Source organism: Gorilla gorilla, chromosome 15 (genome assembly GCF_029281585.2).
Source record: "Gorilla gorilla gorilla isolate KB3781 chromosome 15, NHGRI_mGorGor1-v2.1_pri, whole genome shotgun sequence".
Lineage (NCBI taxonomy): Eukaryota > Metazoa > Chordata > Mammalia > Primates > Hominidae > Gorilla > Gorilla gorilla.
In genome coordinates, this window is record NC_073239.2 from 36,898,702 (window position 1) to 36,911,068 (window position 12,367).

The 12,367-nt window shown below is 34.5% G+C and overlaps 1 protein-coding gene across 1 annotated transcript; it reads right to left on the minus strand.

The window, feature by feature from the left end:
- Positions 1-154: 154 nt before the first annotated feature.
- LOC101153318 (olfactory receptor 4K1) lies at positions 155-6,015 on the minus strand. The gene is made up of 2 exons (XM_004054798.4): positions 5,795-6,015; positions 155-1,264 (listed from the first exon to the last, which is right to left on the minus strand). The coding sequence occupies exon 2, from the start codon at positions 1,243-1,245 to the stop codon at positions 310-312; it is 936 nt and encodes a 311-aa protein (XP_004054846.3). The 5' UTR covers positions 1,246-1,264; positions 5,795-6,015; the 3' UTR covers positions 155-309.
- Between the last annotated feature and the right edge of the window lie 6,352 nt (positions 6,016-12,367).

The window sequence follows — 12,367 nt, forward strand, 5'->3', positions numbered from 1 at the left end:
CACAAGCTTAGTAACATGAATAACATTTTATGCACATTGGAATCTCTAAATCTTCATAAAATATTTTAAAATATTACTAAATATTTTCAAGACAATTTGTACTTTTGAATTATAAACAATGAAAAAATAGTTAACATTATATTTAAATAGAACCAGAGACTGACTTGATGCAATTCCCTTGCACTTAAAACAAAAAGCCAATTCTGTAACTCAATAACCCATATCTCTGGCAAAGATGATTGGCATGACACTGTGATACACTGGAGGGTCTTCATTCTAATTCGGGATTATGCTCCTTCATAACGATCCCTAGTTTTTCCAGGAGTTCACATGACGGTTTCTCAGCTTCCACATGGCTGCTTTAACATCTTCATTCCTCAGACAGTAGATGATGGGGTTCAACAAGGGAGTACAAACAGTGTAGAACACAGAAAGAAATTTGTCCACAGAAAGTCTGCTAAAAGGCCATATATAGAAATAAACGCAAGGCCCGAAGAAAAGAATGACCACTGTGATGTGGGCAGTTAATGTAGAAAGAGCCTTAGATGACCCACTGGAGGACCTGCGTCGGACACTGATCAAAATGATGGTGTAGGAAATAATTAAAGCCAGGAAACAGCTCAATGATATCAGGCCACTGTTTGTTAGGGTCATAATTTCCATTTCATATGTATCCATGCAAGCCAGCTCTATCACCAAGGGAAGGTCACAAAAGAAGCTATCCACCTCATTGGGACCACAGAATGGCAGGTCCACTGTAAAAGCCAAGTGGCTCACAGAATGAAGAATGCCCACCGCCCAGGAAATAGACACAAAAATTATACAGAGCCTCCGGTTCATAATTGTACTGTAGTGCAGAGGCTTACATATGGCTATAAATCTGTCATATGCCATAGCTACAAGCAACATCATCTCACTCCCAACAAAACTGTGAAGGACGAATATTTGGGCCATGCAACCCTCAAAGGAGATAGTCTTGCGCTCAACAAAAAAGTCTACAAGCATCTTGGGGGTGGCAAAGTTAGACTGACAGATATCAATGAAAGAAAGATTACTGAGCAAGAAGTACATAGGAGAGTTCAAATGGGAGTCAAAAGAAATAATGACAATAATTAAGACATTGCCTAGCACTGATGTCACATAGACTATAGAGAAGATGGCAAAAAAGAAAAGTTGAAGTTCCCAGGAATTAGAGAGTCCCAAAAGTACAAACTCAGACACCATCGATTCATTTGTGTGAGCCATGTATCCAATATGCAGTTACCTAAAAAAAAGAAATCAGAAAAATGTCACAATGGTTGGCATTACAATACCTCTAGTTTATAAACAAAAGAAATATAGTCAATTCTAAACAAAAGAAATAGTCAATTTAATTAGGTTACATATATTTACGTATGTAAATACTCAGTTGACTAATATTTAACACCCATGACTGTTATGAAAGTTGAAAGAGTGTGAAAAAGAGGATTAGATATGAATCCCTGTCATAATTAGAAAAAACTACACATACTAAAGAAATGAAAATATAAAATCAGAAACAGGAAAGTATAAGTGAAATACATGAATAGTATAAATGTTAATAAGATTAAAGAGATTATGCCAAAGTGGTAAGATAAGTTTTAGCTCGAATAATTTCTATTTGTGCTAAAACTTCTCTAAAGTTTGAAATTTGCTAGACAAAATTGAAGGAAAAGTCTTTTATTTCAAGTGAAATGAATAACATGAATAAAGAATCAAAGGTAAAAATATAAAGATGTACTTCATTCAGGAAACTGTTAGTTGAGTGGCCTGGCTGGAGAAGAGGGCGTGCTAAGAAACAATAAAAATTAAATTAACAAATGGTAGATCAGGAGCAAATCGTGAATGCAATTAGCCTTAAACACAAGACTAAATGGAACTGAGAGTCATAATGTTCTTGGAAGTATTTTAAGAAACAAAAGAAGTGGCCAGGCACGGTGGGTCATGCCTGTAATCCCAGCACTTTGAGAGGCCAAGGCAGGTGGATCACCTGAGGTCAGGAGTTCAAGATCAGCCTGGCCAACATGGCGAAACCCCGTCTCTACTAAAAATACAAAAAAATTAGCCAGGCGTGGTGGTGGGCACCTGTATTCCCCCCTACTTTGGAGGCTGAGGCAGGAGAATCGCTTGAACCTGGGAGGCGGAGGTTGCAGTGAGCCGAGATCACACCACTGCACTCCTGCCTGGGCAACAAGAGTGAAACTCTGTCTCAAAAAAAAAAAAAAAATGTTAAAAGAAGAAAAGAAAAGAAGAAAAAAGAAAAGAAAATGATAGAAGCAATTTGCTATAACAGAGAAGGAAGAGCCAATGGTTACACTCTGAAAATTTCTCTGAAGGTCAAGAACACTTCCTTTCAACCTTTTAACAAATAGTTAATCAAAGTTCACCTTCTGTCACATAAAAAGCAATTAACTATAAATGAAACAATAACCAACAACGTGTTTTCAGTCTCTTTCTTCTGACTGTGTTTTATCTTTCTATACACACCTGACAAACTTGAATTTGTCAAAATCTCTAACACCTTTCAGGAATGGTCCTTTAAGAAATATCTCATATAGTTCATTTCAAAGGCATAAGAAATTCTCAGAAAAGTTAACTAGTAAGTAAATTTGCTCTTAAATGTTTTTTGACATTTTTCTTAACACATGTAGCCACTTGGCCACAGAGAAAACCCTACACACCCTTCCTGAAGTGGTTCAGGAAACATTTTTGACCTTAGCTCTGTGTATCCAACAGTACACAACAGATATTTATTTGTCCTTATACTAACTGAAGCTCTGCACCCCTCCATATTCTTCAGTGGTTTGTTAGAACCAGGTTATTTAGACAAGACCAAAATAATAAATATTTTATATTTTAAAAGTTAAAATTGTATAGGTAATAGTAAACCGAATTAAAAAGTGTTTAAACTGTTTTAAAGCTTTCATTATGTAGTTTTAACCTGGATGTTGAAGCACTATATCCTACACTTTCAGGGCCTTCCGTGTTTGCGTTGGTTATGAAGAATTGAATTGGTTTTAAGAAGAATGCAGGCCGGGCAGGGTGGCTCATGCCTGTAATCCCAGCACTTTGGGAGGCCGAGGCGGGCAGATCACGAGGTCAGGAGTTCAAGACCTGCCTGGCAATCATGGTGAAACCCCGTCTCTACTAAAAATACAAAATTAGCTGGGTGTGGTGGCACATACTTGTAGTCCCAGCTACTCGGGAGGCTGAGGCAAGAGAATCGCTTGAACCTGAGGGGTGGAGGTTGCAGTGAGCCAAGATCATTCCACTGCACTCCAGCCTGGGTGATGGAGTGAGACTCCATCTCAAAAAGAAAGAATGCAGAAACCTAAGTTACTCAAGAATGTAAACAGATCAACGAGGCATGAACTGACCTAACTACAAGTTTCCATGATGGGATCTCATTTCCATGTGGAAGATTTGGGGTAATGCCGGCATCTCTAATCATGTGTATACATGAGCAGGGGAAACGAGGAAGCAAAGAAACATTGAAAAAGAAAGATATTCCCATTCCTAAGAGTAAAAAAATTCCTAAAGAGCTATAGTTATGAATTTAAAAAGATAAAATTTGACACCATGAGGAACTGCTTATAGCATTCGATTCATTGTGGAAAGCCTATTAAATACAGTTATTTAATGGAATAAAAAATTATTTATTTTCATAGGTTTTTAAGTAAAAAAATATCCTTTACACAGCATGCAAATAAATTTAGATTATACTTCTATTGGTATAGAATATATACCAGTTCATTATACTGTAATAATAATGAACCATTATAATTACAGTAAAAAAACTCCATAATTGAAATGTCATTTGTGATAAGATTTGCCACTTAAATGAATCACACAGTATTTTGTACATACATCTATTATAGCAGATATTAGAGTACCCGCTTTATATAAAAATAATAATATTTATAAGTGCTATAGATAATATATATTTATGTGTTATAAATATTATTATTTTTATATAAAGCACATTTTCTAATATTTGCTATAATAGATGTATGTACAAAATACTGTGTGATTCATTTAAGTGGCAAATCTTATCACAAATGACATTTTTCTATGTTCTAAGCAGTCCCCTAAGCATATGGCATGCATTTGTACTCATTTAATGCTCAAAATAACCTTACAAAGTAGCTACCATTCAAATATGTATTTTATAATTGAGGGAACTCAGGCACAGAGAAGCTTAGGCTAAGTAAATTGCCCAAGTTTATACTACTAGTAAGTTGTATACTTGTAGTAATGACTCCTACAGTAGACTAGGAGATGCTTTTGGACAAACAAAGCTAAATCTTATGAGTGATAGAACAGCGGTGGGGCTCTAAAGTGGGACGGTCTTGGATTTAGTCTCAGCTCCTAAAATTTCTAATGGAATGAACAGTTCCTTGACTTTTCTCAACTCCTTTTCTAACATGTGAAATGGCGAGGTCACTTGTTACATTTCAGAGTGGAACGTAATAGGCATTTACACGGGAGTGGGGATTGAAAGAGATGAAAAAGGGTGCTCAAGAAGACAAAGGGGGAGAAAGAGGGAGAAGAGAAGGGGCAAGAGGAGGAAGACGAGGAGGAGGAAGAAAAAAAGAAGGAAAAGGAGAAGGAGAAGGAAGAAGAAAGAGAATAAAACATGATTAACAAAAAATTGTTAAATAATGTTAGTGGAATTATTCCTTTTTCAAAAATCATCTCATCTTTGAAAAATATATTTTTGAAAATATCCAAATTTCCCACAAATTATATCTTTTCAACATCTAATAAATGATAAGGTTTTTAGTCTTAATTTTTCAAAACATAGGAAACAACTAGAAATTCCTCTCCAAACTAACTTCCTATGATTTTTTTTAATGCAAGTAGAACAGATCAGTTCAACATTATTCCTCATTTTCTTCTTAATAATTAAGGTAGTTACCCAATAGTATAGACAAATAACATTTGCTACTTGCTAGCTGTGTGACTGAACTTAAAAGATAGAACTGGATTATCTCTAAAGCTAGTTTCATCTCTAAAATTCTATGTTCAGAGGCAGTTATGGAAACACATGGAGTTTATAAAAGTCAGCATTCCTTCGGCAGTCCACAGAGCACCCAGAAACTTCTTCATTATTGAATCATTCATTCTGTCATTGCCACTATACCTCAGAGATAGGAGTATTTTCAGATCCCAAAATACATCATAAGAAAATTTCCCTATTCTTGGTGTAAAACCAAGTTGGATATGAAAGGGTTGCTGTTACATTAATATCTACTATACAATGTGTCAATGGAACTCTGAAATCATAAGCATGAATAATTTTTTCTTGTTTTTATTTTAATGTATAATACTTGATTACCTATAAGCCTAGAAGCAAACAATAAAGGATATACTACTGACCATTACTCTACTGTGTATAGCTACACCTTTCTTCATTTGAGGCAAATTTTGGTAGTCAATAAATATTTGTTAAACTAATGGCTACAGAGTCACTGAACAGAAAGCATAAATGGGTCAGAGAAGGGACAGATAATGGTTGTAACATATGTTCTTCTGTTTATCAGATTCTGATCCTCTTCTTACCAGGGTTTCCCAAAAGCAGTGCAGTGGAAGAATGATATAGACAGAGAAGTGGAGAACAGGAATGTTCTTCTTCCAGAAGGAGTTTTCAATTTGTCTGAGACAGCAATAACTTCCACTTTGCTATCTTCTAGTTGCTGCTTTTGCATCTATAAGAGATCTCATTAATTATTTCTCCAGTGCAACAATATGTTCACAATGAATGTATAATACTTACACTTTGAAAAAGTTGTCCAAGTCTTTCACTTCTTCCTTATTTTCCCAGTTTGGTGTCCTCTAGTTTGTTTCCATTTCCCACTTTCTGCTATGAGTCTTCATACTGAAAATATTTGTAATATAATCTTAACTTGATGCATTTTAACTTGGTTCGCTACACTATGCCGTATGGAAGGAAGCCTCTCAGGTCCTGTCCTGATGTAGTGAGGGCTCTGATCACCTTGCACTCAACCGAGCAATTACAATATCTTAAGGCAATACAATATAAAGCCTTTCAACCTCATTCTAGAAAACTGATTTCATTGGTGAAGCAAAAAATCGCCCTTTAGAGATCTGAGGTCACTTTCCAGTGGGAGTAATTATGTTTTACAAAATAATTTTCCAGAAATGGAAAAGAAAAAAAGGTTTGTTTGTCTGCCAACTAATGTATACATATGAAAGCAAAAGATTACTTGATTTTAACTGAGTATCAGTCAGCAAAGGAAGTATTCAAGTATTCAACTCCTAACTCTGTTAATAAAACAATCACACAATCTTAAAAATGATAACCTCGCCTCAGGGTGTTTCCTCCAATCACAAGGAGCCCACTGCTTCATAAGACAGTTCAATCTGTGCTCCACTGTTTCTACCATTTGTAATTTAAAGAGTAAATCTATTAGCACTTCAATATTATGTTTCTTCATATATTTAAAGAGGCTCTCATTTATTCCCTATATAAATTTATTTCTTTCCCAAAATACATCAGCAGTCTTTTTCAGCTATATTTTATATAAGTTTTCTAGATCTCCACAGGTTCTGATGTAAGTTTCAAGTGGTCATCTTTAAGTAAAAAAATTGAAGATAAGATTCCCTATTAACTTAGTGTTTCTCTCTATCTTCCTATCTATCCTGTGTGTATGTGTACACCTTAGTAAAACATTCACATATATAAGCATTTGAGCACAATGACACATATTGCAGCACTGACTGAAGGAGAGAGATACTGGAAAAAACCTAAGTACATATATATATAAATTTGAGAGTGGGGAAATATAATATTTTAGTGTGACAAAATACATTCAATAATTAAAATTGTTAAATAATATTTTGTACATGAATATGTATGGTTAAAAACATAATGCTGAGGGAAAAAAAGTTAAAGATTGTAAAATTATGTTCGAACTTTTATAAACCAAATCAATGGACACACTTATGAATTAAAGTTTTAAAATATCCAGACTACAAAGAAAAATTCAAAAGCATAAAGCCTAATTTAGCATCTTAAGGGAGATATACAATGACAAACAGACAGTTAAGGGACTATCACAATGGTAAAATAATGTTAGATTTCAGCAGCAATGATTCAGGGAAGACCCAGCGTCAACAAGCATTTGTTTTTACCAGACAAGCGTAATCTTGACTGTTTTTCATGCTGTCTGGCTTCTAATGGTTCTGCTCATTTTATGAGGCTGCTTCTCTAAATGTACTATCAAACATGCAGATAATGCCAAATCCTCCTAATAATTCCATTTTGCTCAGGATGATTAGAAATCGTTTCTTTTGATTGCATAAAATAACCATTATTAAAATAGCCTACAAAGATTACTAGGAGATAAATTGTGTGACAGTAGACAAGAAATATTTGCAAGAAAAAAATAACCAGAAGTAACTTTACCAAAACAAATAAGAAAAGCTCCAAGGTGAAATACTTTGGTCCATGCTCTCTGTCTCTGTCTCTCTCCCCCCATACAAACACACACACACACACACACACACAGTGTGATATGTATAAAATGCACATATTATATTATTTTAATTATATATATCTATATATAAACAATAAATGAAACAGAATAGTATCCAGAAATATAACCAAATATATATATAAACTATAGTTTATAATAATATTTATAATAATTTAAAGAAATGTAGATTACTATATAAATGAAATTCATGAGAAAAAGTAAATTTCTATCTGCATACAGTTATAAAAGCAAAATAAATTTTAATTGGATCAAAGATTAAGTTTTACAAATTAGAAAAAAGCACGTGAAGATTTTTTTATAATCTTGGAGTTGGTAAGGCCTCTAAAGCATGATGTTAAAGAAGCCATAAATGTATGGCTATGTAATGGATAGAATCGATTGACTTAATCATTTTTAGATTCGATATATCAAAAAAACCCACAATCAACATTAAATAAAAAATCAAACTATAAAATATGTGCAACACATATGACCAATGAGACTAATTCCTTGTAAATCAAAATGTTATTAGTAATTAAAATAAAGAAATATCAATAAGTAGAAAAATGAGCAGATGCACAAGGAGTTCAAAAGAACAGAAATACTCTGCAACTCTATGACAATAATAAGACCTCTTTACCTTACAGATTGAAAAAAAGTCAACATAATTTGGAGTAATTTGGGGAGGAAATATGTTAATTATTTGTCAATGAAAATCTAAATAGAAACATACATTTTATACTTAGTGAACATACTTAAAGTAGAAAACAGGTCACATTTTAATTTAAGAGACAAAAAATATACCCAATTAAAAATAAAAACCCTATTTCTTATTTAGAGAAATGTAAAATAAACAAATAGGAATTAAAAAAAAAAGCTTTCTGTTGTCAGTTAAATTGGCAAAGGTGGCAAAGAAAAGACATGAGTTAGAGACACATTGGAGAAAGATAAACATAATTGAAGTCACAGAAGAAGAGAGCACAAGACTAAAACAATAGCTGAAGAGATCCTGGCTAAAAGCTTTCCATAACTGAAGTATGGTTCTAGCCATAGAAGCAAGATATTCAATAAACCACTAGCAATAAATAAATAAATAAAATAAATAAATAAGTAAGCAAGATCATAGTAAATCCTAGAATTGTTGGGACAGGAAGCACAAAATCCATAAGTGGATCAATGGGAATGATGGAGAGAGAGTCCAATCTATTCCTTGTCTATTCCTTGTTATCTGATTGTGAGTATTTTAGCTACTGGTGACACAAAATTGCAAATTAACTGTCATTTCAACAAATATATTACATTTTGGAGTTCACCATCTCAAAAAATGTGAGTATAATCTCAACAACAGCCTTTTATCTGAAGCTTTTAAAGGCCATTCCAATCTTGTTTGTGGCTGGAAGCTTCCCAGAAAAATGGATCCATGATATGTCTCTATTGTCACACCTCTTCACTGTAAATTCAATAAATTCCAGTTTCTTCACTGTAAATACTTTTATCTATAATTCCAGAGACAATCTTTGTGGAATCCTATATCCATATATCAAACACTCTGTGTGCCCTGGAATTGTGTCTGGGGAGAAGGACTACAGGTAGAGAGAGAAAACTCACATCAGGAATGGGAATGAATTCCAATAAAGACAAATCACTACCCCCGCTTCAGAGGAAGAGGTGTGATACAGTTGATTTGCCACCAAATGGATGTGGTCTTTCTGAGGAATGGCACCATAACAAGGTTGCAGCATGACTCCCTTCTGCCAACAGGCCAAGCATTCAGGAGCTGTAGCAGTGGTATGAGACTAACCTTGATAAAAGAGAGTCCATGTTTTTGGTCCCTGATAGGCATTGTTGTAAAGTACAAAAATCTACACACTTAGAGCCCACTCACATAGGTTCATCCTCATTCTTCCCTCCCAGACTACTTTCCTCCAATTTTCAATTTTGATCTTCAAGACCCCTAACAAGCTAGCAAAGCCATTTTTCAAAGCCCACAAATTCATGTTTATTTTTACTTATGACCAATTCTCCATCTAAATCTGATAACTAAGTGCAATGTTTATGGCTCTGGCCAATGAGAGAATTCTTCCTCCTGAGTGTCCGTGAAGGTCATCTGAGTGAGTTGTAATGCAGCAGCAGTCCCATTTTTTGGCTTGCACCAAGGCATAGAATGAAGTCATCCGTAGAAACTCTCTCATGAAGCCATAATATTGAGCTTAAGAAAATATATTAATGCCACAGAAATACTTGATAAGGGATTTAGACTACCCGTTCATACCAATTCCTAGTGCCTTTATACCTGCTTCAGCGTGGTCCTACACATGCCATTTCCAATGTGTGATGGCTTGCTGCTGTGGCAGCTAGAAATTATGATTTAGTAAATCTGATAACAGTTCATGATGAGCAGTGCTTGTCATGTAAGCAGTCACTTGGAAATCAACATTCAGGTACTTAGTCCCTGATAAGACCCAACAGCATACTAAGATCTATTTTTTAAACAATAAGCAGTTGTCTTCTACAGAGATTTTTTTTTTCTGGAACCCTAAAAGTTAGTATTGTTATTTATCTAATTGACTTCTGTAAATAATCTACACAATGTCCTTATTTATCATGGATATCTCCATTTCATTGGATTTCTGGTTGACAATAGCCTGAATGGCTGGGCAGTTTGCACTGAAGACCAGAATTAGTACGGGGACCCACTGAAAACTGGAAATCCTATGAATCAACCTAAAATTGATCTAAAGTAATATTTACAAAGCAGTTTTTATGCTGCCTATAACATTCAATGATCTTGCAAGAACTGTGCCTCTTTCTCAGTGGTAAAGAATATAATACAAAATAATGTGTATTTTATGTAACGGGAGGATACTGTAGCCTGCCCTAGTGTATTGGACTCAACACCTAAATGATTTAGCAGAATTCTGAAAATATCTAAGGGTTATTGCTAACCTTCTTGTATGTCACTTCGTACTCACAGGTCTAATCAGTGCATGCCTTCAATGTGTGACTAAAATGATGTTCTATAGATTATCGTGACCATTAAGTTCCCTCAGGACAATATTATGACAGAGAGTAAAAGAGTTTGAAAAAGCTGAACAAACTATAAATGTTCAGAAAGTTATGGAGTAATAAATGTGACTTTTTAAGGGTGAGAACTCCATCACAAGACAAAGATGAGAGGTTTTCTACAACTTTTTGTTGACATGTTAGTAGTTTTATGATATCCTTCATGTACTCAATATGAGGTTAAATCTATTTGAATTTCAAGATGTTGCAAATACAACATATAATATGGCAAGGATCTTCTCCATGGAAAAGTATTTATGATGAAATGTAGATTTGTTTAAAAAGTAAAACACCTATGGTGAAATACTGGATCTTGGCTCTGCTGACAGATCCATTCCACCCACACCCCACCTTTATGTTCCTCTAAAGACCACCCTGAAGTGCCTTTGCAATCACCTACTCTGTTTTTTCCTGGAGGACTCTGTTACTCTGCATTCCTGGAAAGTGTACCTCTGATACTTTCCTCCTTGTCCTGTGACTAACTTGACTCATACTATTGCCAGTTGTCTATACTTAGTCAATGGAACTAAAGCTTCTTCATCCTTTATCCCGTTGGCCTTTTGGGGTACTCTTCCCACTAGCCATGACACCGTCTCTCTGTAAAGTCTGAGGCATCACATCAGCTCCTTCGAACAGCTTCTGAGCTAGGCATTGTCTGAAGGACTGTTCCTTGTCAGAAGGACTGTTCCTTGTCAGAAGGACTGCTCATCAACTTAGTTCATAAGCATAGCAGAAGTAGCTTAAATTGTGAGATCTCAGGAAACAAGTCTGCCCTGGGTTTGGTAGCATCCCTTCTTACTTTTTAAAATATTCAGATTATCAAAAGCAATTTAGGAATATATTCATCTACCATAAACAAATCCCCTAATAAGGTAGAGTTTGGCTTAGCCAGGGAGAAATATGTTAATTAACTCATTGTATGGGTTATCGTGAAGAGGAAGCCATATAATAAAGAGCCTGTGTGAACCAAAAAGGTTGTTTTTTTTTCTTTTATTTGTTCTGAGAGAAATAGCTGAAAATTAAAAGACTGAAGAGATTGGTGACTTGATCAAAAGCTAAGTAATCTGTTCAATGTCAAAAATAGTAATATAATCAATGTTCAAATCCCAGTTTTTGACAGCCAACTCAAGACACTTTCCTTTACACTTTTTCAATTGACTAGAGTTATTTCCACATTTACTAAAATGTTCACTTCTTCTGTCATTTTATTCAGTTAATGATATTTCTCTGTCAATTTGTCAGCAGTGCAGGGAAAGTCTATAGGATCTGTAAACCAGAGAGAAAAAAAAGAATTTTTAATACTATCCTATTACTTTGAAATGTGTGTATTAAAAAGTTGATTACCAAGTTATATTGATAGTTGTTTTATTTTTTATTTATTTTTCTATTTTTTATATTTTAAACAAAATTTAAGGTGGGATTCTACAGTACATAATATCACAATCCTAACCGAAATACAATGCTATGTGCCTTTAATAGTTTCCCTTAAATAAGAATTAATTAAATTAGAAATTCATTGCTCTTAGCATTAGGAATGTCCCTTGTTTTTATTGGAACTAGAGTAATTTGAAAAATTTGTGGAAATAGTGCTGCAATAAACATACATGCGCATATGTCTTTAGAATAGAATGATTTATATTCCTTTGGGTATATAACCAGTAATGGGTTTGCTGGGTCAAATGGTATTTCTGGCTCTAGATCCTTGAGGAATAGCCACACCGTCTTCCACGATGGTTGAACTAATTTACACTCTCACCAACAGTGTAAAAGCATTCCTATTTCTCCAC

Excerpts from the sequence above, each read along its gene's own strand:
- LOC101153318 (XM_004054798.4), bottom strand. The coding sequence starts at position 1,245 with ATGGCTCACACAAATGAATCGATGGTGTCTGAGTTTGTACTTTTGGGA.